This window comes from Ursus arctos, unplaced genomic scaffold (assembly GCF_023065955.2).
Source record: "Ursus arctos isolate Adak ecotype North America unplaced genomic scaffold, UrsArc2.0 scaffold_18, whole genome shotgun sequence".
Classification (NCBI taxonomy): domain Eukaryota; kingdom Metazoa; phylum Chordata; class Mammalia; order Carnivora; family Ursidae; genus Ursus; species Ursus arctos.
Window position 1 is genome coordinate 28,542,573 of NW_026622852.1, and position 22,937 is coordinate 28,565,509.

The following is a 22,937-nucleotide window of genomic DNA, read 5'->3' on the forward strand; positions in this document are numbered from 1 at the left end:
GCAGGCCATAAGGTCTCTGCTGTAACTACTTAATTCTGCCATTTATCATATGTAAATGAATGGGTGTGGCTATTCCAGTCAAACTTTATTTACAAAAGCGTAAGGCAAGTCAAATGCTGGTCTGCAGATCCTGACTTAGTCTCTCAGGCTGCCAGAGAGATGAGGGTAGGAGTGGATGGTAGGGGATGGCAGGTAGCAGGAGTGGCCTGCTTCCGAGGAGCCCTCCTCCAGGGCATAGCTTTCATGCTTTTGCCACCAGGATCAAAAGGTCTGCTGACAAGACAAATGACTACTACCAGCCTGCTGCATGGCATAGAAAGGGCATGACCTGGCCACCAGGCTCACGGCTCTCCCCCCCAGCAGCTTTAGGATCCAACACAGCTCACCACCTTTTTCTGTGCTCTGGAATCTTCTGAGTCAAATGTCCCAGGTAAGTGGTCAGCACCCAACTCCCTTTCCCGGCCCCTTTGAAGTTACGGTGGCCAGTATGGTACCCAGTTTACAATGCCGGCATTGCCAGCATTCAAGTTCAAGTTCTGTTGCTGCAGCTCTGATCCTCTCCAATGTGTGGTCGCTGGGAACTAGCTTTGTGAAGGCCTAGGGAAATGCTGCTGCTCACATACGCACAGCCCATCCTCCCCAACATCCGGCCTCGGCTCGGGGCTCCCGGGGAGCCGCACCTGCCGTGGCAGTTCGCTGGGTATGCGTGGCCGTCGGGCTGTACACTCGCATTCCTCTTTAAAGCTGCTCTGGGTGGGGCTCGAAGCCGGCCTCCTCCCTTTGTCTTGACATGTGACACAACAGGCTGTGACTCCTTGTCGTTGGCAAGCAGGGCAGGTCAAGATGAGCTGGCGGCACTGGGGAGTTGAGCAGAGTTTATACTGGTCCCATGGGGCTCCACAGTATGAACATTCTGGGGAAGAAAGAAAAGCCCTAATTTCAAACACATACATACACGTGTACAAGTGCAGACAGGCACTTCTCCAGGTCCTAAATATAACTCTTAGCACAGCAGCTAATATACCCTGTTGGGCCTGGGAAGGTTTCTAAATAGTAAGTCTCCTGTCCTCTAACAAAAAATGCTCCCTCACCCCACTACTTGGGGGGTGGGGGGGTCATCTGGGAATTATCTTCCTGATTCCAAATTCAGTGACTCATTTTTTTCTTTTTCCTATTTAGAACACAGGTGGTATTGTTTCTTAATTCCAAAGCTAGCCAACTACCCCTTAGTTCAATGGTCTTTTTAGATCATTCCCTTTTTCATGCGAGAAACGTATGTGAATACAAACAATCCCAAACCTATATGCAGCTTCTGCAGTCCACGCCCCTCTTCCCCAAGCCTGGGGCTCTCCTGCGGTTGCGACCGCCTGATTCCTAAAAAACTCCCATTATCTATTTTCTCAACCCTATTTTCCCTGCTGACTTCCTGTTAGCATTGACAACAACATCATTCTTCAAATCTCCTTGACTAGTTTTATCTAAGCTACCTCTGGGCCTTCTCTCTCGCCCTCACACTCACATGCAAGTACCCGTCAAATCCTGCCAACGTTTCCTCAGTAACACTTCTCAAATCCACTATTTCCACTTACTTATAATTTATACTCCATCTAGCTCCAAAACAGATTTCGAGTAGCTTTCAATAAGAGACACAAATACAAGGCCATTAAAATTAATAAAAAGATCAAGAAGAAAGGAGAGAAGGCACTCCTACTCAAATCTTATTCATTATCACAGTGGTAATTCAATCGTAGTCCCTGATCACAGGAGTTCTAGAAAATTACAACAGCCCCTGGGGTTGTCTGCCTATGACTTTTCCTGTTTAAAACCATGGCATCCAGGGGCAAGAGCTACTTTTCCTAAGGATTATTTCCATCCTCCTTTTACTGACCTCATCTGGTACTCCACATCTGTGAGAACTTAACACTACAGTCAAACCACAGGCCCCTTGTGCTCACACCCTCCTGTGACCACCCCTGCCTCTGGGCTTGGCCCTGGGTTCGGTTCCCACCTTGGAATGCCCTAGCCACCACTCAAAAATACCTAACCTACCACATGTGTCTACAGACCACCTAAACTGGAGGTTCTTAAACTAAAATACATAGGATTACAAAGGAAACCAATTATATAGAAATATAAAATATCAAAACATTTTTAAGAATCTGTGATATAGTTAAGATATTTATTAACAAATAAGAAGACCGGGTGGAGGGCTAATAACTACTTCTGTTTTGAGATAATGATGAACACAAATGCTATTTGGAGACGTCTGTAGCAACTATAATATATGAAAATAGTGTTTCTATTGATGACAAAATCACTGGTGCATCTACTATTACTGATTTGTTGCTTACATTAACAATCAAAGGAAGTGCTACATGTAGTGTGGGGTGGTGAAAATAAAGATACAATTATCTTCCCATCCAAATTCACACAGAACTGCCAAATTCTACAACTCCTGGTTAAGACCCTTGTTTCAGCCTATTAGTTCGACTCCCAGCACGCAGGGAGATCAAGTGACATCATCACCCTGTAAAAGACTTGCCTAACTAGTAAATGGGGAGGCCCAGACCCAGGACGGGCTCCCGATTCCTGCTCCACGGTTGCATCTCCAGCTCTGTTGGGAAATGCTCATACTACGTTACTTCTTTTCCCTGTTGTCTTCTTCACATACCAGTACTGGCCTGCCTTCCAGAATGGTTCATACAGAGGGTGTGCCTGATCAGGAGTTTAGGGTCCAGCCTTTGCTGACCTACCTGATACTATGTCACTGTTGTAGGATAAGGCATAACGCTCATCAAAAACAAACAACTTCCCTTTGTAGAAACCATCGGGAAACTCCTCCAGGTACTTGTGGATGCCGCCCTTGAGCTGGAACACTTCCTTGCACACTCCCTGTGTGAGCAAAAACAGGAGGGAATTTGAGGAGACAGGCGAAGACTGGTGAGACGCTCACAGACGAGTGGCAGGTGATGACAGCAGTCAGGGCCTTCACTAGATCCTGGGAAGCCCAGCTATTTTTGCTGCCCCCTAAATATAGAAAGACACCTGTTGGAACATGTAATGTGAATTTGTTCTTCTCAGGATCAAGCGTAGGATTAGGAAAAGGGAGAGGTTAACTAAGCTTTCCCTTTTGTACTTGATGAGTCTCTAAGACTGTGAAGTGCTTTCCCACATCTTGAGATTTAAGAACTTCAGATTTTGTGCTTACAAACTCTATGCTGGAACCATTCAAGGGAAAAATAAATCCCTGACAGGCCGGGGTGGGGAGAGGGGATGACGGTGGGGGGTGGAAAGCTCAACACACGCTGTTGGTGGAGCCTTCTTTACCTCCACGCCCACATGCCCCCAAGGATGTTAACTCACCTTGGCTTTGAGGTAGGCTGAACCCCGCTCACAACGGATGCCCCCTGTACAGTACATCAGCACCTTCTTCTCTCTGAAAAGTTCTAGATTTTTGTCAACGTAGCTAGGGAAGTAACTGAATTTCCTGATGTCTGGGGCTAAGCAGCCCTGGAATCGTCCCTACGATATAGGAGAAGCAGAAGGAAAACGATGAGAAAAACATACCTGGTAAGAACAAAGTGTGTGTCGATCCCGCTCAGAGCCCCTTGGCAAGGCAGCACTCACTAGCTGCTGTTCTCATCCTACACTCTGACCTTTCAACTTCAAGATCTGGAACTCAGAAACAAGGCTGGTGGGCGTTTTTCCAGAGTCCTCAGGGGAACTGGAGAAGCTGCCCAAAGCCAACTTGATAGGATCCTGGACACATGTCAAAGGTAGGCACATGGGAGCCAAGAAGTACATTATGTGCTGAGATGTCTTTAATTGCTCTTTCTTAGACTTTCTCACCAGATCCTGAGTTCAAAGGCTTGGGATTTCTCTGAAGCTGCTAGCAGTGGGGGGAGATCTAGGTGACTTGGCCCCAGGTAGGCATACACGGCATCACTGGGCAAACATGCCATGATGCGGGGAGGGGGAGACCTACCATTTCACTGAACACACTTCTGATCCTTACTTACTATTTTGCTTTCATAGAAGTTTCGGCAGTCCAGTAGGATAGTATCACTTTGTTCTTCATTTGCCTGAGACAAAAATTTTTCTACTTCTTTATGAAATTCACCTGGGGATAAATGGATTCCTAAAACCAAACCAAAAATTTACTTAAGACAAAAACAAAAAACAAAATCTAATCACAGCTAGCCCAGCCTGATGACTTAGATGTTGCTGTTTCCTTCCACCCAAACCTTTATTCGTAATTGCAATTATGTCTGAAAATAACACTAATGACCATGATGAAATTATTTAGTGATTCCAGATATCCTCACTTTCCTTCTTCCAAAGATAAGTGCTATGGAGACCTGGAGGTTTAGAAATGATTAGTCAAAGAATTTTCCATTCTCCTACTTGGTCTAAACAGTGATAAAAGCCAGACAGTTGGGATCTAAATTGTCAGGTGGGTTTGCTGGTCCACTATACGGCCAGTGTTCTATTTTCATTGTACATGGAGGAGCCTGGGCATGTATGTGCTTGACTATAGGCTTTGACTGTAACAAAGGCAAGCCCAAGTTCAAGGCTAAGAATCTTGACAGGCAGCTGAGAGTATAAATTTGTGGAATAAAGTTGGACTGTTCTTTAAAAATACAAAAGGGTAAGAAGAATGTGTCTAAGTCTGCGTACATGAGTGAAAGAAAGGGTGGGAGGGGCCGACGGCAGGAGTGACACCTGCGAGAGCAGGGCAGGAGAGAAGGAGGGAAAAGCTAAAGCAGTCAGGAGAGAAAGGGGAGGAAGAAAAGAAGTCAAATCCAAGGAGATTAAAGGAGAACACCTCAGTCTGGTGGGGTCCCAGGCCTTCTCGACTCTCCAGAATAGAAATATTCCTGTATCTTTGGAGGCCCAGACATCCCAGTCGACTGTGAGGAACTCCTGGTGAATTTGGCAGTGGGCAGTAACCATCCCTCATGGACAGGGCTCTGGGGATGGCAGTCACCACTCGTGGTAGAGCCTGATGGCACCAAAGGAGCCTCATTCTGCTCAGAGGTGAACCCCAACCACCACCTGAAGCTGCTGAGTACCCAGGTGGGGCTAGAGGCCCCAGAGCATGGCCAAGGAATCTGGAGTCCCATCTGCCCAACCCAGAATTGTAAGGCGAATGTAACGAGGCCAGAATTGATCTGTTATTATCACCTAATCACAAGGTCACCAAAACGCGGGTGCAAAAGGAGGTTCAAAACTGTGATGGGAAGCATGGAAATCTGCTCAGACTTCTACAGACAGGGCGCCATGGGGAACCAAACCTGCTCCCCGCTGCTGCTGTCCTGGCGCCCACGAAGACCTGACTAGACAGGGACTCATAGGGACATGTTTAAAAGAGATGCCTTCGAACAACATGGCTCAAATGAAAGGAGCCCAGCATTGCCTGAAGCCCACTCTCCCCTAACCTCCCAAGCTATGGTCTGTAGCACCAAGAAAGAGCTCTTTAGTCATCTTGCTGAGGTCAGGACACTGTGCAGACACAGCCCTTCTGGGCCCTTCTCTCCTCGTGCATGAGTCTTTTCCTGGATGTTTGTATCCTACTCCCATTTCCCTCTGGCTTAACCCCTAGCATTCTTTTAAATACCTACATATTGGAAAGTGAACAGAGACAACCAGACTTTGGTGCTTCCTGATGAAAGAAGACAATATTACCTATCAGGCAGTCTTGGGGTGGGGGAGGAGAGAAGGAAAGAAAGAAAAAAGGAAGTCAAATCTGAATCTAACTAAGTCTCTGGATATGAGGTACCTAACAGAAGAGCCACTAACCACATGGGGATATCAGGCTCTTGAAATGTGGCCAGAGATGTGCCAGCATAAGGGTGACACAGATCCAGGATTTCAAGTACTTAGTAAGCCAAAACAGGTAAAATATCTCATTAGTATTTTACACTGATTACACATGGAAATATTTTGGCTACATTACATATGTGCCTCACGTTACATTTCTTAGACAGCACTGAACTACCACTCTATAGGAAATACAGAGGACAGAGGAGATCCAATCAGCTTTAACCAGATTGTGGGAACTCTATAGACAAAATGACCTAGTTCCTTCAAAAAATAAACTGAAAGGGGGAAAAAAAGAGGGAGGCAAATATATAGGTTAAAAGAGACTTGAAGAGACACAGGGATCCGCCACAATAAGTGGACCTCACCTGAATCCTAATAAAAACAAACTCAAAAATTATAAGATCCCCATGAGTATGATTTCTTCAAATACTCAAACACACAATTCTGGAAAACAGCATGCTCCTCCTTTGCTGGTCTAGCCAATTTTAAGTACTGGCTAGATATTTGATAATACTAAGGAATTACTATTAAAAATGTCTTATTTAGATGTAATAATGGTTTTACAGTTATTTTTTTAAATGTTTATCTTTTAAAGGTCTCTACTAAAATATTCATGAATGTAATGACATGACATTGGGATTCCCTTCAAAATCATCCAGGATAGGGAAGGGGACAGGGTATAGAAGAAAGCCGGCAATGAATGAACAATTGCTGAAGCTGTATGACAGGTACTGTGAGTTCACTGTATTATTTTCTGTACTTTTTAAAAATGTTTGAAAATTTTCATAGTAAAAACAAAAACCCACCAAACAAATGTCTTTCAACCATCTATGGTAACCATGGGGAAGAAGGGGAAGAGAACATTCTAGAGCACTTGCGAACAAACTGCTCTGGATTTGAAAGCCACTTGCTTCCTGTAGCAAAAAGCCTATGCGTTATTCAGTTGATGAACTATTTACAGGTAATAATTATACTCTTCCCAGATTGCTATCTTTGGAACAAGAAAACAACTTCTTGCCAAATCATCAGGAAGAATAAGAGAGCATTCTAAGGGGTAAGACTTCAATTACCATAGCACCGAAGAGGAGACCAGTTTAAACACTGAATAACCCACTGGCTCGCGACCCCAGAGCTATTTTTTTATAAGTATAATTAACATACAATGTTATACTAGCTTCAAGTGTACAATATAATGATTCAACAGTTCTGTACACTACGCAGTGCTTATCATGACAAATGTACTCTTAATCCCCTTTATCTATTTCACCCACCTTCCCTCCGGCAACCACCAGTTTGTTCTCTGTACCTAAGAATCTGGTTTTTTGTCTCTTTTTTCTTCGTTTATTAAATTCCATACCCAGAGCTACTTAAAGAGTGGACTGCTGATCAGAGTGACTTCCACATTTGTTTCCATATCAAGTTTTGTCCCTCTGCAGGAAAGCAAAATGTTTCTTCTAAAAGCAAGCATACCAGGCTTCTTGTAGGAGATCTTATTGGGACTTATCCCCATGGGCACAATTTCTTCAAATACACCAACACGCAATTCTGGAAAACAGCAAGCCCCTCCTTTGCTGGTCTAGCCAATGAGAAGCAAAACAGAACACAGTCTTACTCTCCCATCTCCAGATATAAGACACGTGCCAAATACAAGAATTGTATCTGTTCTGTAATAATATGATAGTGAAGTCTTAAGAAACCTCAAAGTAAGAATTAATGTTTTAAATGGGGAAATGGAGTTAGGACCTAACGTGTTTCAGATAATTCAACACTAATAAGTATTTATTACACACCTACCATGTACAGAAATTTTAAATTGAAAAGGTGTTTCTATGGCTATAAGCATTTAACTATAAAACCGAAACACCACTGAGTGATTTCATTAAATAAGATTACATCCTAGCTTTTGCTCTGGACCAATAGCCTTTCTTTCCCTACCACCGCCAGTACTAACACTAGGTAACGTAGTCCCTACCTTCATCACCTGCTATGACAAAGCACAAGGTGACTCAAACAAAGGCGCTCAGCTGTGAGAGCAACAGCTTTATCCCCCATGTGGTAGGAAGTGCTGGTCCTGTAATTCCAGGTTTACTAAAAACACAGTGATGCCCTGACATAGCCACAAGTGAGCCAACGTATCTAGTTTAGAGTTAGACTGTGCCAACTGTCATGTCCTCATTCTACAAGGGAGGCTGAAATGCAGAAGGGCATTAACTTGCCCAAGACCACGTGGCGACCTCGTAAGCCACTGCAGTGCGCATGCTCCTCCGCGCCGCTGCCTCGCAGCCTGCGGGGAAGGGTGTTTATCGGGCGCTGCTGCTATCGCCACACTGCTCTACTCTTCAGCGCCTAGGGCAGGAAGCAGCACTGAGGCAGAAGCAAATGGCTCTAAATCCATTTTATTTTCAATTTCTCTTACCTTAAAATCATCCTTACACATATAGTCCTTAAACAATGGGCAGGAAAGCATGACTTCCACATAGAGTCTGGTGGCCAGTTTGCTTCCACCAACTGTCCCATTGATTCCTTCTGTAGCAATTCGAACCTGGGACACAAGATGGTGAGAGAAAGGGAATGCAGCCTGTTCTTGGCTTAGTTTAATCTTCCTGGGGCAGAATATGCTTGTGCGTGTCCATGAGTTTAACGGGAAAAGCAGAGACACAATAAAAGTGTTACCACCTGAAGAGACTTGTAGCTTTCTAAAATGGCACTGCCCACCATTCAGAGGAGGTCCTCAACAGATGTGTACTGGACAAGAGAATGGAATGTATGAAACTTCTGGAAAGCCCCATTTGCTCTCCAATGTCCAAAGAAATAAATTTCAGCTTAACCTAAATCCAGGTCAGCAGATCTATGTTCAAGACTCAGCTTTGCCACTTACTTGCTATGCAGCCCTGAGAAAACTAACTCACTTCTCTGAACCCCAATTTATTCACCTTGATAAAACAGAGATAGAAGAGAACCAACAATGAAGAGGACTGCTGAGGAGACACTACCCATGTCAGAGCACGGCGGAGAGCTAGGAATGCCTGTGAGCTCACCTCTGCATAGTGTTTGGGGGAGCACACCGCTGTGAACCCACCCACCGGAATGCAAGCTCCATCAGGGGTATGTGTCTCTGTTGCTCACTGCTGCATCGCCAGGGTCTGCCAAGTAGGTACTCCATTCATATTTGTTGAACAAATGAATGTATATCCATTTCAGAGGTTTTCTGGCTTCTCAAATGCTATATTCTCTTTGAATTGCTTCAGTGGCTGGTAGATTCTTTCCCATGATATTTTAATCTCAAAACCCAAATAAAGGACAAGCACACCTAACCCCTGTATACCTGTGGCAGAGCAATCCCTCAACTCATATACTACTTGACTTTTAATCCCTAAGATTGTTCAAGACAAACTTCAAAGTGGCTCCCTGGTGAGGAAGGCCTTATACCTCCGGGATGGAGAGCAACAGTTACCATCTACTGAGCACCTATTATGATATAGGGGCTTTATATTAATAATCCTGAAAGGTAGATATCATAATCTCCATTTGACAGAAAAGGAACAGAAGCTCAGAGAAATCAAGTAACATGCCCAAGGGCACAGAGTTGGTAGGCGGTAGATCTGGGATTCGAACCCAGATCTTACTCATTCCAAATCATGTAATTTTTCTCTTCCGAAGCCTCCAATGTGTCCCCTCCGATTTCTTGAGGCAAAAGGAACATACAGCAATAGGAATCAGAAGCTTCTTTTCTAGAATTTTCAAGTTCTCTTCTTTCTCTACCTAAATGCCAATATTCTGCCAAATCTCCCATCAGCGGAAAACTACCTCAGTAAACTGGGCATGTACCATTGAAGCCTAAGGATTTAGACTAAGATTCAGACAGGTGCTGCCACCCTGTGGGTGGGGACCCTCATTGCTAGTTCACCTCAGGTTGGGCTAAGAATAAAAATCTGTCCCCCAAACAAGAGATTGATTTCATATTTTGTACATTCAGGTTCACTGTGAGAACATCCATCTTTCAGGGTGTTCTCTAAATAGAGGTGACAATAAATGTAATTAATTCCAGGGGCACCTGGGTGGTTCAGTCAGTTCAGTGTCAGACTCTTGATTTTGGCTCAGGTCTTGACCTCATGGTCGTGAGTTAGAGCCCCACATTGGGTTCCACGCTGGACGTGGAGCCTACTATAAAAATTTTTTTAAAAAGGTATTCATTCCACAAATGTTTACAACTTTTTTTTTTTTTTTTTTACTATGCGCCAGGAATTGTGTTAAGAATTAGGGATCTAGCAGTTAAAAGAAAAAAAGTTCTTGCCCTCTTAGAGCTTACAGACTAGGGGAGGTCCCAGACATTAAGATAAAAGTTACCAAGTGACAAGAGCTATGAAAAAACCACAGGATGCCATGTGAGAGTGTACTGGGAAAAATGAACTTAGACTGAAGGTCAAGAAAGGTCTCTTTGAGGAAGTATCATTGAAACTGAGAACTGAAAATTGAGTAGAAATTTTACAGGAGAAACTGAGTGGGTGTCGGAGAGTTCCTTGAAGACAGTTTGCCTGGAAAAAGGCCCAAAGATACAAAAAAACCAAAAAAACAAAAAACTTTGTGGGCTCCAGAAAACTGAAAGACCATGTTGTTGGAGTATGGTGAGTGAAGAATGACATCAGATAAGCAGAAAAGGTAGGAAGGGGCCAAATCATGCAGGAACCTAAGGGTATGTTAAGGATTTGGGTTTTACTCTAAATGCGCTGACAGCCACTGAGAGCTTCTAAGCAGCAGTGTTTAATCTCCCTTTTAGGATGATTCTGGCTGCAGGGTGGGGAATGGATTAAATGGCAGGCAACGACAGAAGAACAAGTTCTTAAAAGCTACTGAAGTGGATGAGAGAGGGTGGGACTTGGTCTCAGGTGGTGGAAGGGGATAGGGAGTGAATGGAGGCAAGGGATATTGTAGAGATAGGGCAGGACGTGATCATGAACTGAATGAGGTAAAGGAAGCTTTTGGCACCATCTGTTAGGAAACATGGGTGTGGAAAATATCACTGATCAAATGACTGCCTCGGGGACTTAAAACACCTGTGGAAAAGAATAGGCTTAAGATAGTACAGTGTCATACCCCAAGGGGACCTCAGAGCCAACCTAGTTCATGTCCTTTTAAGTTTACAAAAATGTATCATCTGTCTCTCTCTCTGTTTTGACACATATATATTTGTATGCAGATATATATATATGTACATATAAATATATGTCTATATGTGTGTGTGTGTGTATATGTAATCATCAAGAATGTTTTAGAAAAGGGGCGCCTGGCTGGCTCAGTCAGTTAAACATCTAACTCTTGATTTCTGCTCAGGTCATGATCTCAGGGTTATGAGATGGAGCCCCTCTCTCTCCCTCTCCCCCTTCCCCGACCCTGCCCTTTTTTTAGAGAGAGAGAGCTTGAAAGTGAGCTTGTGCACCAGGTGGGGGAGGGGCAGGGAGAGAGGGAGAGAGAAAATCCTCAGCACAGAGCCCTGGGCTCGATCTCACAACCCTGAGATTACGACCTGAGCCAAATTCAAGAGCCGGACACTTAACCGACTGAGCCACCCACGTGCCCCACCTCTCTTTAAAGAAAAAAAAAAAAAAAAAAAGATTGTTTTAGGAAAATAACAAAAACCATCCACAACCTTATCATGCAGACAGAATCATGATTAACCTTTTGCCATCTACTACCTTCCATCTTTATACACAAACACCTGTGGTTTTGTTACAAATGAAATATATTCAGTCCTTTATTCAACACTCCCCAAATATTTATTGTCTGCTCTGTGCCAAGCCCTATTCTAGCACTAAGAATACATCCATTAATTAAGACAAAGTTGTCCTCACCAAGACTTTATTAGGGAGACAGACTGTAACAAATTAAACAAGTATTATACCTTCAGATGGTAACAAATTCTTTGATATTCTCTGAGCAGAAGGAGGTGATAAGATTTAGAGAGAGGACTACTTTGGATCAGAGTTCTGAGGAGATAACATGTACGCAGGCAGAGATCTGAAGAGAGGAATGAGCCAAGCAAAGATCTAGGGGGAAAGCATTCTAGAGAGAAGGGAACAGCAAACAGCAATACCACAAACTGGTAAAAGGCTCTGGCATGTTCTAGGAAAATTAAGGAGCAACTTGGACTCATACTGCATATATAGTTCTGTGAATTTTTTTCCAGCTAACATATCAAGAACATTTCCTAATGCCAGGGGTCAGCAAACTGTATCTGCTTCTGCATACAGTTTCATCGGGACACAGCCATACCCCTTCTTATACCTACTGTTTATGGTTGTTTTCATGTTACAGTGGCAGGGCTGAGTAGGTTTTGTTTGTTTGTTTGTTTAGGAAACAGATATAATTTACTAGATGGACTTAAAAATCAACAAAATCAGGGCGCCTGGGTGGCTCGGTCCGTTAAGCATCCAACTCTTGGTTTCAGCTCAGGTCATGACCTCAGAGTTATGAGATCGAGCCCTGCATCAGGCTCCCTGCTCAGTGTGGAGTTTCTCTTTCCCTCTCCCTTTGCCCCTCTCTCTGCTCACACTCTCTAAATAAATAAATAAAGTCTTTAAAAAAATCAACAAACGATTTTAGACACTTCTTGAGTACAAACTATAGGAATTTTCTACCAAGGAACAGCATATCTAACAGGCAAGACCATGAAGACTTACACTTCAGTTTTTAAACAATATACAATGGCTAGACAACTGATAAGAAATATTGCATAATTAACCCCACTGTATTTGTTGTAATTTCTTCATAATTCCACACACAATTTTAGGGTTTAATAGAAGCAGGAGTGAGTAGTTTTTGTGCAAAGCCTAAAATACTTACTATTTTGCTCTGTAAGAAAATGTTTCCTGATTCTTAGTCCATTAAATACTGTCATAAAAGGCCATGTTAATACTATTTGGTAGTCCACTTAAAAGCCTAGCAGGATTTCGTGGACTTCTAAGAACCTAACAGTGAATCCTTTTTGTCTCCAGCACAGCCTCAATAAACCAAACTGGAGACAAGAGGTGTCCCATGAAGGATGGGGTGTGGGAGGTGTTACCTTGCCCGTGAGGGACAGGTGCTGACACAGAGCTGTCTGCCAGGCACACACCCAGTGGGGGTCCTCCAGGTCACGGTAGCAGTAATAAAGCAGGACCTCTCCTCCATCACTGTCCTGGCCACTAGAAGAAGAAAACCACAGGGAAAAGCATTTAAGTCACTGGCATAAAGAAGCCGCAATTCACAAAGTATACCCAGGCAGTGTCAGAGGGAAGGCCGAGATGGAGACTAACTTTGTTCTGAAATAAGAAGCCACTCCTGTCAGTATTTGCTCTGAAGAAGACATTATCTGCACCCAACTTACTTTACAAAAAGTGAGTTTACTCTGATTTCCTCATTTCATCATCATACAAGAAGGTTTCACTTCCATTTTTTCATGTAACCCTCTTACCCATGAGAAGGATGATTATTATCCCCACTTTATAGCTGAATAAACCGCGGTCAATTCCTTCCAGGTGAGACAGCTACAGAATGACAGTCAAGACTTGGACAACGGTCTTCTGACACTAGAATCCATACTCTTTCTGCTGTACTGTGCTGTCTTATATTAACTAGTTGTGGGACCTGGGCAGTTCTCTTATCATCTCTGAGACAGATTTCCTCATGTGTAAAACCAGAGAAGAGAAATAAATTGCATTTCCCAAAGTATGCTCTGACTCTAGTCTATGAAATTACACATTGGAGAAACCTTGCAGACAGTATCTCCCTCTTTGAGAATCTCAGTGAAAGCCCCGTATCTATTGAAGGCTCTGAAAAGTCCTATAATAAAGAACATTTTAAGCCAGTGCTTCCCAACCTTCCTTGTCTTTAGCACCTCTTTTCAATACCTGTTAGCACCCTTCAGAACCGGTGTTGCATAGAACGTACTTTAGAGAATGCTATGGTAGATGATAATTAAAGTCCCATCCAACTCTGGAATCTGACTTTCTCATCAGTACCCTCATCGTACTGCAGGGCCCACTCTCCTCGGAAGCTTTATCTATTTTGGAACCTACTTTCCTTTCTCTAAACTGCTGTAACAAATTATGATCTGCACCTCACAATTTAACTGATAATGAGGCAGCCTGCCTCATATCATCTGCTAATTGTTTCATGTATCCTCTCTTTGTTTCTCCCACTAGAAAGCAAGTTCCCTGAGGCACAGGGCCATACAGAAACAAAAAGGCCATATTTGTACAGCACTTTATAGGTCAGTGGTGCTCTTACCACCCTCGTTTTATACAGTTCATATAGCAACACTGTGCGGTAAGCAGGGCAGGCATCATTATCCCTATTTTAGAGGTGAAAAGGTAAAGGTACCAAGAATTTTAGGGACTAGCCCAATTCTGACTCCAAGTTCAATTCTCTAACTTACTCCTTTTCTTGATAAACAAGGGGAATACATAACAATGTACATAATTTGGTGAGTTTTTCAAAAGGCAGGGGAAACTGAATGCTAATGACAAAAGAAAATTAAATTTGGACATTTCCTATTCACCAAATAGTTAAGGAATTGCTTAAAATCAGAAATTTGTCCTCTAGAATTCTGTAATATAATTTGGTGAGTTTTTCAAAGGCAGGATCTAAACTTCTAATCCTACGCCCCAGTTCTATTAACACCCTTTCTAAAACATAGTCAACTCAGAAAACATTTGGTAACAAAAACCCTTTCTTAAGCTCTAATATTATTCAGGGTAGAAGGATCATTCACATTTCTGATTCTTCCAATTTCTCTTCAAAAATAGTACAATGTTCTGTTCATTACCTCTCCCTACAGAAGGTTAAATGTAGCCTTCCCCGAAACCCAGTGAACTCTGCCAGCTGCGTGGGTACATGCTATTTCTGTAATACACAGTGTGTGGTTATTGGCCTAGCTTAGGCCCACAGAGAAATTCTGTGCCTGAAAGATCTTGCCATCTTCATGGATAGGTAGTGGTGTCTCATTGTGACTGAAAAACTTTTAAAATTAAACCAAAGTACAGAATGAAATTCTGACCTTATCAGCTCATCAGGGCTAAAGCAGCTTATATCAGGGAGCCAAGCGGACACTTCACGATTACAGGGTAAGTACTCTTTCAGAGGCTTCCTATTGTCTTCAGACCCAAGGGTCTTTGAGGTGTTCAATGTCACAGCCAGCTGCTTTAACACAGAAGCAGTCTCGTGGCAAATCTCATCAGCATGTTGTGTTGCCACATGTTTGTGGATGCTGATCCGGTCTCTGAAGAGCTGCTGACAGCATTTCCACCATTTTTCTTTACATTCAGGAGTATGTGCTGGAACTTCTTTGGTTTTGACGAAAAGGGCAAATGCCTGCAATTACATTTCAAATATGCCACTGTTAACCTTAAGTTTATTTTATTTTATTTTTTTATAATGATTTTTTATTATATTATGTTAGTCACCATAACCTTAAGTTTAAAGCTGGCAGAAGCCTCAGTGAATCCCTTATATTATCTTTCCACAGGGGTTTCTAGTTTTATGTCCTATTTTTCTATAGAAGAACTTTCTGAGAGTAACAGTTTTCTTCATAAACTTTATACCTCAATCTAAAATTTGTTAGGGGCTGTTCTTAAGGAAAGGGCTTGAATTTCAGACGAGTATTAGTAAAACATTACAAACAACACTATCACTCATTTCTAAAAAGGAAATGGTCAAGGAAATTATGGAGTATACTTACTATGGAATATTGAGCAGCTAGTTTTAAATTATGTGGGAAAATGTTTATGATATAATGTTAAATGAAAAACAATGGACCAAATTTGCTTATACAACATAATCTAAAAAGTGTACCGGAAAGAAATATACCAAGATGTTTTGACTTGTTTTTTGGAAAATAATTGTATTGTTTTTATAAAAATGATTTATACTTATTAAAAAAAATTAAACAGAAAACTATGGATGTACCATAATTCTCTTAACCAATTCCTAACTAATGGCCATTTTTTTGTTTCCAATATTTGCAATTATAAACAATGTTGAATGAGCACCCCATGCATACATCTTTCCATACCTCTTTAACCATCTACTTTAAATAAATGTCTAGAATAAAACTTTTGGGGTAAAGAAACATGAAACTTTTTTGATAAGAAACATAAAACTTTTTTGAAACAATTGTGATAAACAGTGACTTCCAGAAAAATTGTATCAGTTTATATGCTCACCAAGGTGACATTTTATCCACAGCATCAAGTTTTATCAGCATTTAATTTTTTATTGTCAATATTTTTAGTGTTGACCTGACTACGAGGCAAAAGAGATATTGTTTTTACCTGCATGTCTTTGATTAGTAAGGCTGAATATTTTTTCATATCTATTCCTTCTTCCTGTCTGACTTGCCTATTCATATCTGTTGCCTATTTTCCTATTGTGACATTTATTTTCTTCCTGATTTGTAAGTGGTTTTAGTGACCTTCTGTTGATCAGAGTTATCAAAAATTGTGTCCCAGTTTGTCATGTTTTCCAACTTTGTAGTATTTCAGATGTACAAACAGAGGCTGAATGGGATCTATGATTATCAGCCTCTCAACAATGGCTCCCTTCTGGTCAAATGAGAAGGGAGCCATTTATATATACATGTATGTATGTGTGTATTTTTTAACTTTTTTAACCCATCTGGAGACTACTTTAAAGCATCCAAAATTGGGCACCCTAAGCATTGGTAACAGATATGAAGCACCACTGTGGGACCATCCTCTAGCTGCACACAGCTATATCTGGACCTTCTCAGACTGAAGCATCTCCAATTACACTGGAGAGCATTTTTTTAGACTTTCTTGCAGTTAATCCTTCCAAATTGGGGGGGGGGGGGGGAGGAGATAGCATGTATGTCAACATAAGTGCTTCTTCATATTAAACTTTGATCTTCAAATCTTATCTCGTCTTTTAAGGCCTGTGAACAAGGCACTGAGGGCCCAGCAGCAGTTAGGGCCCACGTGGAGTCTGTTCAAGGAGAGACAGGCCAGCGCCAGGATGGCAGCTCAGAGGTGGGTGAGGCCTACAAGGGGAAGGCAGGCCCTGGAAGGGAGGCAGCTTGGCAGGCTGGGTACATTGATTACATAGGAGAATAAGCAAATAAGGAAATACGCTAGGACTAATAGGAACTAGGTTTCTCACCAAACCTCATCAAGTAGGGAAGTTATAAATACCGGAAAGGGAGAGTTAGGAAAAACTGTGAGGCTGGAATGGAACTGAAAGTACTGATATGTGCTCAGTGTGGTTAATATTGAGATAGTAAATATAGAACTATCCGTGTGGTACATATAGACATTTGTGTGTTTATCTATATATTTTCCTAGCTCCATACACCAGAGATCTTGGGAGATGCAACATTTAGTAGCAGTGAGCTTGCCAAGCCTCCAGATTTTGGTTTCTGACAGTCCTCCACTAGAAGGAACCAAAGCTCCTGGAAGAAATGTCTGATTCCAGGGATGGGTCAGGAAAAATACAAGATGAGCCTGGAATACCTTGTTGAGTCAGAAAGTGAGGAAATTGCTCAAAGAATGATGGGAAAAGCTTGAAAGGGCCCTCAGCCAAATCTGAGATGATCTGAGCATCAAAATAAATAATCACATAATGGACTATAATTCCACAAATAAAATGTAACCTGAGTCCACACAGATACAAATAAGTCGGGAGAAGAGAAAGCTCTTCCTTACAGCAGAATGCCAAACATTAAATCTGGAAGGAACAAAGCAATTAGAAAAATCACCCTTTAGCAACCATCACAGTAACAATCAACTGAGGAAAGAAACATCAAAGAATCTAAAACTAGTAGATGAAAGCTGGATGAGGGATAAGATAATTACACAGTCTCAAAGCATTTTCCCTTCAAATACTGAGTAATTAAAAGGGAAAAAAATAATTTGATAGCAGAAAAATTCAACAGATACTCCCTTAATCAAGTAACCAAAGTTAACATCACCAGTAATGGGACAAACTGCCACTGTGAACCACCTGACAGACTGTAGCCAGATGAAGACAGCATCTCTTGTGCGATAGTCTTGTTGATAAAAGCACTAATCTGAATCTAGTCGTAAGGAAACATGAGTGAAAATCAAGCAAAGGGATATTCTACAAAATAACTCATGTAATCTTCAAATATGTCATGGTCATGGTTTCAGGGCAGAAAAAATGAGAAAGTGCTCCAGATTAAAGATGTAAGACATGATGACACAATGTAACACGTGACCCCAGAGTAGATCTATAAAATCCATTTGGGACACTTGATGAAACATGAATGGAGCCTGTGTGCAAAGGGGATATGAGGGTCCTCTATACAATTCTGGCAACTTTTCTCTAAGTCTGAAATTATTGCACGATAATATCTGAAAAAAACCTCTCTTACCCTTTGGGTTTCATTTTCAAGGACATCTATGTGAGGTAAGGGCAGAGGGGTGGTGGATAAGAAGTTATAAGCGGAGACATCTATTCTTCATGGACATGAAGCCAACAAAAGCTAACTGCAGAAGGACAGCAAACTGGAGGTAAGAAAACTAAGTCTCAATTCCATGTCCTCAGTCGGGTCATTTTCCTTCCTCTGAGCTTCCACAGGAGGAGGTTGGAGTCAATAGAAGAGCAGCATATCAACATGACCTCCCATTACAGTCCAATCCCAACTGTCCTCAGTAAGTGTGCACAACCATTCTGGGCTATTCTATCCTTCTCGTAACCAACAGAATCCAGCCAGCTAGATCAGATCAGGAGTCTTAGATGGCAACTACCTTCCAGCCTGTCTGTTCTCCTTATGACAAGGTCTTCTGGGTTCCTGTGATTCTAACCCTCGGTGGGAAAAGGAACCCAGCCCATCTGTCTAGGATCTGCCCTCAAGTACTCAACCGTAAGTGTTGCAGAGCCACCCCTTGCCCATGATTCTTCTTTGCCCGGCACTGATTTAAGATCACTGGATAATGACCCTGACTAGAACTTACCTTGAACATGGCAGCCGCCTCCTGTCTCACTAACCCTCTACTCCCTGGAGGAAAACACTAATGATTGATGAGCTACTAAAAGATGTACCCAAATTAACTATACATACACAATCCCGAACCATCAACGGCAATACAGCAATGTTACCTTTTTCTTGGCAAACGAGTATTTCTTCTTTGTACTGACATCTAACTCTGCTTTAAGACTGCTACTGGGATTGATAAGCCTTGTGTCTTTTAAATCTAGGTCTGAAAATCTTAAAACACAGGCCTCCAGGTCATCTCCTTGGTCTGGTGAAGTGAAAGAAGGCATCTGGTTTGGTTGCCGTAGTGGGGCAGGTTCCTTTCAGTGAACTACCTCCTAGGAAGCAAGGGAGAAACAACAATGTCAGTCTTTGATTACTACTTGAAGTAAACTTGAAACGAATCAATCAATGAGGCAAATGAGCATAGGCTGAGCATAGGCCCAGCAGCCCAAGCCATCCATCCATTCACCCATTCATTCAATAAATAATTGTTTAGCACCTACTCTATGCCAAGCACTGTTCTAGACAATGGGTACAGAGCCCTGAAAGAAAAAGTCTCTGCTTTCTTGGAGTTTATATTCCAGTGGGGAGAGACAGAAAGTAAACAAATGTATGTACTGATTAAATTTTAAAAGTCAGACAGGAAAAAGGGCCATGAAGACAAAAAGCAGGGTAGGGAATCAGGAGTGATGGAGGGGCTCTTAAAAACAGAGAGTAGGTAAAGTCTTTCTGAGGAAACAGCATTTGAGCAGGAACCTCAATTAGGGGTTAGCCCTGCAAACGTTTAAGGTAAATGATACCAGAAAAACACCAGGTACAACCAAAATCAACCAAGTTGCGTGCTAGCACCTTCAGTTATAAACATTTTGTTCTTTTTTGTCCTTTAATTTTAGAGCTGTGCATATTCCACCCCTTAGATGACATAACAACCAAGAAAGCCCCATATTAATAAACAGAAAAAATATAAAATATAAAAATCGCTAGTGTGGCCAAATCTTGTCAGAATGGATATACTACCAATCCCATTCAAGCCATCATCATTTCTTTTTTCCTTTTTCTTTTCTTTTTTCTTTTTTTTTAAAATTTGAAACAGCAAGCGAGTGCACAAGCAGGGAGGAGGGTCAGAGAGACAGGGAGAAGCAGACTCTGCCAACCAGGGAGCCCGACGCCGGGCCTGATCCCAGGATCCCGAGACCATGACCCGAGCGGAAGGCAGACGCTCAACTGACTGAGCCACCCAGACACCCCAAGCCACCATGATCTCTTGACTGAATTATTGCAATAGCCTAACTACCCTCCTCCCCAGAGAGATTACTAAACAGTAGTCCAAAGACTTCTCAACATACTCTGATAAAGTCAAAGTCCTTCCAAAGCCCCTCCGCAGCCCCTCCCACCACCACCTCTCATCTCTTCTACTACTATCCCTTTGATCACTCCTCTGATTGCACCTTGTCTGTTCATTCCTGAATGGATCACCAGCACCAAGAAAGCAAGAGTTTTCCTTTGCTCACCTCTGCATCCTTAGCACTGCTTGGCATATAGGAGATGCTAAATGTCAGTAAGTACAATATTTGTTGAATGAAATAAAACAGTGATCGGGTAGCCAGGAAAGGCTTTACTAAGGACCTGATGTTTGAGCGGAGACCTAAATGACAAGGAGCCATCCATGCGGATTTAGGAGCAGAGGCAAAAGAAATAGTATAAATTCCGAAAGTGGGAAGACGCTTGCCTTTTAGAGAAACAGGAAGAAAGTCAGAATAGAAGCAGGACAGTGATGAGAGAGCACAACCCTGTAGGTCAGGGTACGGAGTTTGCAATGCCAAGTAATTCCAGCGTTGTGAACAAAGGCGTAACGTGGTCTGATTCTGCATTTGTCCTGAAAGTAGAGCTGGCAAGATTTACAGACAGACAGTTACGTAAGAAGTGAAGAAAAAGAAGGACCCAAGAATGACTCCTACCTACAGTTTTGGATGAAGCAATCGGATGGTACCATTCGCTGAAATGGGTGACTGACGGAGGAATAGGTTAGGATAGGAGAGTGAAACAAGGGTTCCAGTTAGACACGTGGAATTTCAGTGACCACGGACAAGGCAGTCAGATAAACAGGTGTGGTGCTCATCAGAGACGTCAGGGCAGAGGATGTTCACATCCATGTAAACAGGGACCCAATACTGAAGACATTACTAAAGCAATCACCTGTTCCTTCACAAACACCACCTGAGAAGGGTGAAGAGTAGGATGACTGCCCGAGAGTAACCCCGCGGCAGGAGGCTCACGCTCAGGCCGGTCTTTCAGTCCCGGGGGCCGCAAGCGCGGCACCGCCCCCCGCCCGGCCCCACCCCGCGCGCGGGGCCGGGCCGGACCGGGCCAATCGCTCCGCCCAGCATTCCCGACAAGGCAAAAGCCCGGAAGTGGGAGTAAGGTGAGCACGCACCCGCCAGTCCTGGTCCTTTCTTAGATCTTTCTTCATCGAGCCGTCTCCGCCTAGCAATCGTCACTGCTCCCCGTCCCAAGAACCTCCACCGGTCCCCGGCCTGGAGTCCACGGAGGAAGGAACTACAGACGTCACCTCGCCCCGGAAGTGTTCGGGGCTGTTGGTGAAAGGGCCGCCGGGAAATACTGCGAGCCCCAAGGAGGTTCTGAAGTTGAGGCGGGGACTCCAGTGTGCCTGGTGGACCAGCAGGCGCCAGATTTGGCTCGTGGCCGGCGGCCTCAGGCGGGCTGAAGAGGCGGTGCTTTCCGCGTGTCCCCGGAAGGACTTAGCGCGAAAGGCGGGAGGAGGAAGCAGCCGAGAGGCGGAGGAAGCCCGAGGGGGCGGTTGCGTGTGGACTGAACGCCCTCGGCCTGGTGAGCTTCCAGACGCCGGCCCTCCGGCTCCCGAGCCCGCCAAGCCCACCGGCCGCCTTTCCTGTCTGCGCTTCCGCACCGGTCGCGAGCTAGTGCGCCTGCGCGCCGGCCCCTGCGCGCGCCTCGTTGCTGTCCCCGCACCGGCCGGCGGCCCGACAGTTCCTGCCGCGCTTCCCGCCCGGCCTCGCTCAGCTCGGCAGCTCCCCGGCGTGCGGCATGTCGCGGCGGCGGCACAGCGACGAGAACGACGGTGAGTGCCCTTGGCCCGACCGCCGAGGCCGAGGCCGCGCCCACGCGAGGGCCGAGGTCCTGGGGACTCGAGGAAAGGGATGGGAAGCCCTCCCCCCACACACAGCCCGGCAGCGTTCGGGGAACCAGGCAGGAAGAGCGAGAATGTGGTCGGGCGACTTCTAAAAAGCCCCCGCTTTCCCCCGCCCCGACTCCCTTTAGTCGTCGGCCTGGTGGACCTCTGGTCCCTAAGGACTCTTCAGGATTTGGTCCTTAGTACCGCCGAGTAGGGTAGTACACCTGGATCTGTGCGGACCACCTCTTGGGCACAGTGACAGGTACCCACTAGTCCCAGTGTTTCGTTTTGACCCTCAGAGCGCACCTGCAAAGGGTTCTCAGAAGGGGAGGAACAAAGCGGTGGGTGGGAGATCTGATGAATCCCAGTCTGAGCTCTGCTGTACCCATCATCCGTTGATTTGCCTTCTTTCACGCTGCAAGGAAAGAAATGTTACCCACACTCACGAGGTCACTAATAAACAGCTGCACGTTGTTAACGTTAGATTTTGAACTAGCTGCAAGTGTATTTCCCTCATGAAGGGAAGAGTGCTGGAAAACTAACTGGAGGGCTCTTAGGGACCGAGATCAGGGGTTCTCTACTCCATTTGGATGGTTTGCGCTCCAGGGGATCATGGTGTTGCCACCGTAAAACCAAGGATAATTTTGCTAGTTAAAAACAGGAAAAAGATGCTTGCATTACAGAAGTCCGTCAAAAACATACATCCACCACAAAAGGAAGAAACTGAGTAATTCTGTTATTATATTCTAGCATATTGTTCTTTAAAAAGAGTGTGGTGTAGTGGTTAAGAGGCCAGACTGGAATCAGAGGGTTTAAGTTCAAAGCTAGACTCTACCATTACTTCCTGATCTTGCCCAGATTCTGTCAGGTCTGTAATGCAGAAAGTGAAGTGATACATACCTCTTCTCACTTTTGTGAGGGTTAAGTGAGTTAATACATGTAACATATCTCATCATGATATTTATTTATCATCTG

At 43.7% G+C, this 22,937-nt stretch overlaps 2 protein-coding genes across 3 annotated transcripts in view; one reads left to right on the forward strand and one right to left on the reverse strand.

Moving 5' to 3' along the window:
• Window positions 1-66: 66 nt before the first annotated feature.
• TSTD2 (thiosulfate sulfurtransferase like domain containing 2) lies at window positions 67-21,535 on the reverse strand. Of its 2 annotated transcripts, none has more exons than XM_026506175.4 (10): window positions 21,246-21,535; window positions 18,934-19,146; window positions 14,858-15,171; window positions 12,884-13,004; window positions 8,240-8,365; window positions 7,294-7,399; window positions 4,020-4,138; window positions 3,364-3,522; window positions 2,754-2,892; window positions 67-913 (listed from the first exon to the last, which is right to left on the reverse strand). In XM_026506175.4, exons 2-10 carry the CDS (start codon window positions 19,096-19,098, stop codon window positions 582-584), a joined length of 1,581 nt encoding a protein of 526 aa, XP_026361960.1. In that variant the 5' UTR covers window positions 19,099-19,146; window positions 21,246-21,535; the 3' UTR covers window positions 67-581. The 2 variants fall into 2 exon arrangements, with proteins under 2 accessions (XP_026361960.1, XP_057169597.1); XM_057313614.1 differs by lacking the exon at window positions 21,246-21,535 and adding an exon at window positions 21,008-21,111.
• The window catches only part of NCBP1 (nuclear cap binding protein subunit 1), a 37,914-nt gene continuing 36,192 nt past the window's right edge, over window positions 21,216-22,937 (forward strand). Inside the window, exon 1 of the mRNA XM_026506171.4 lies at window positions 21,216-21,908. Coding sequence (XP_026361956.1) covers window positions 21,875-21,908 — 34 coding nt within the window. The 5' untranslated portion in view covers window positions 21,216-21,874. The remainder of the gene's footprint in view (window positions 21,909-22,937) is intronic.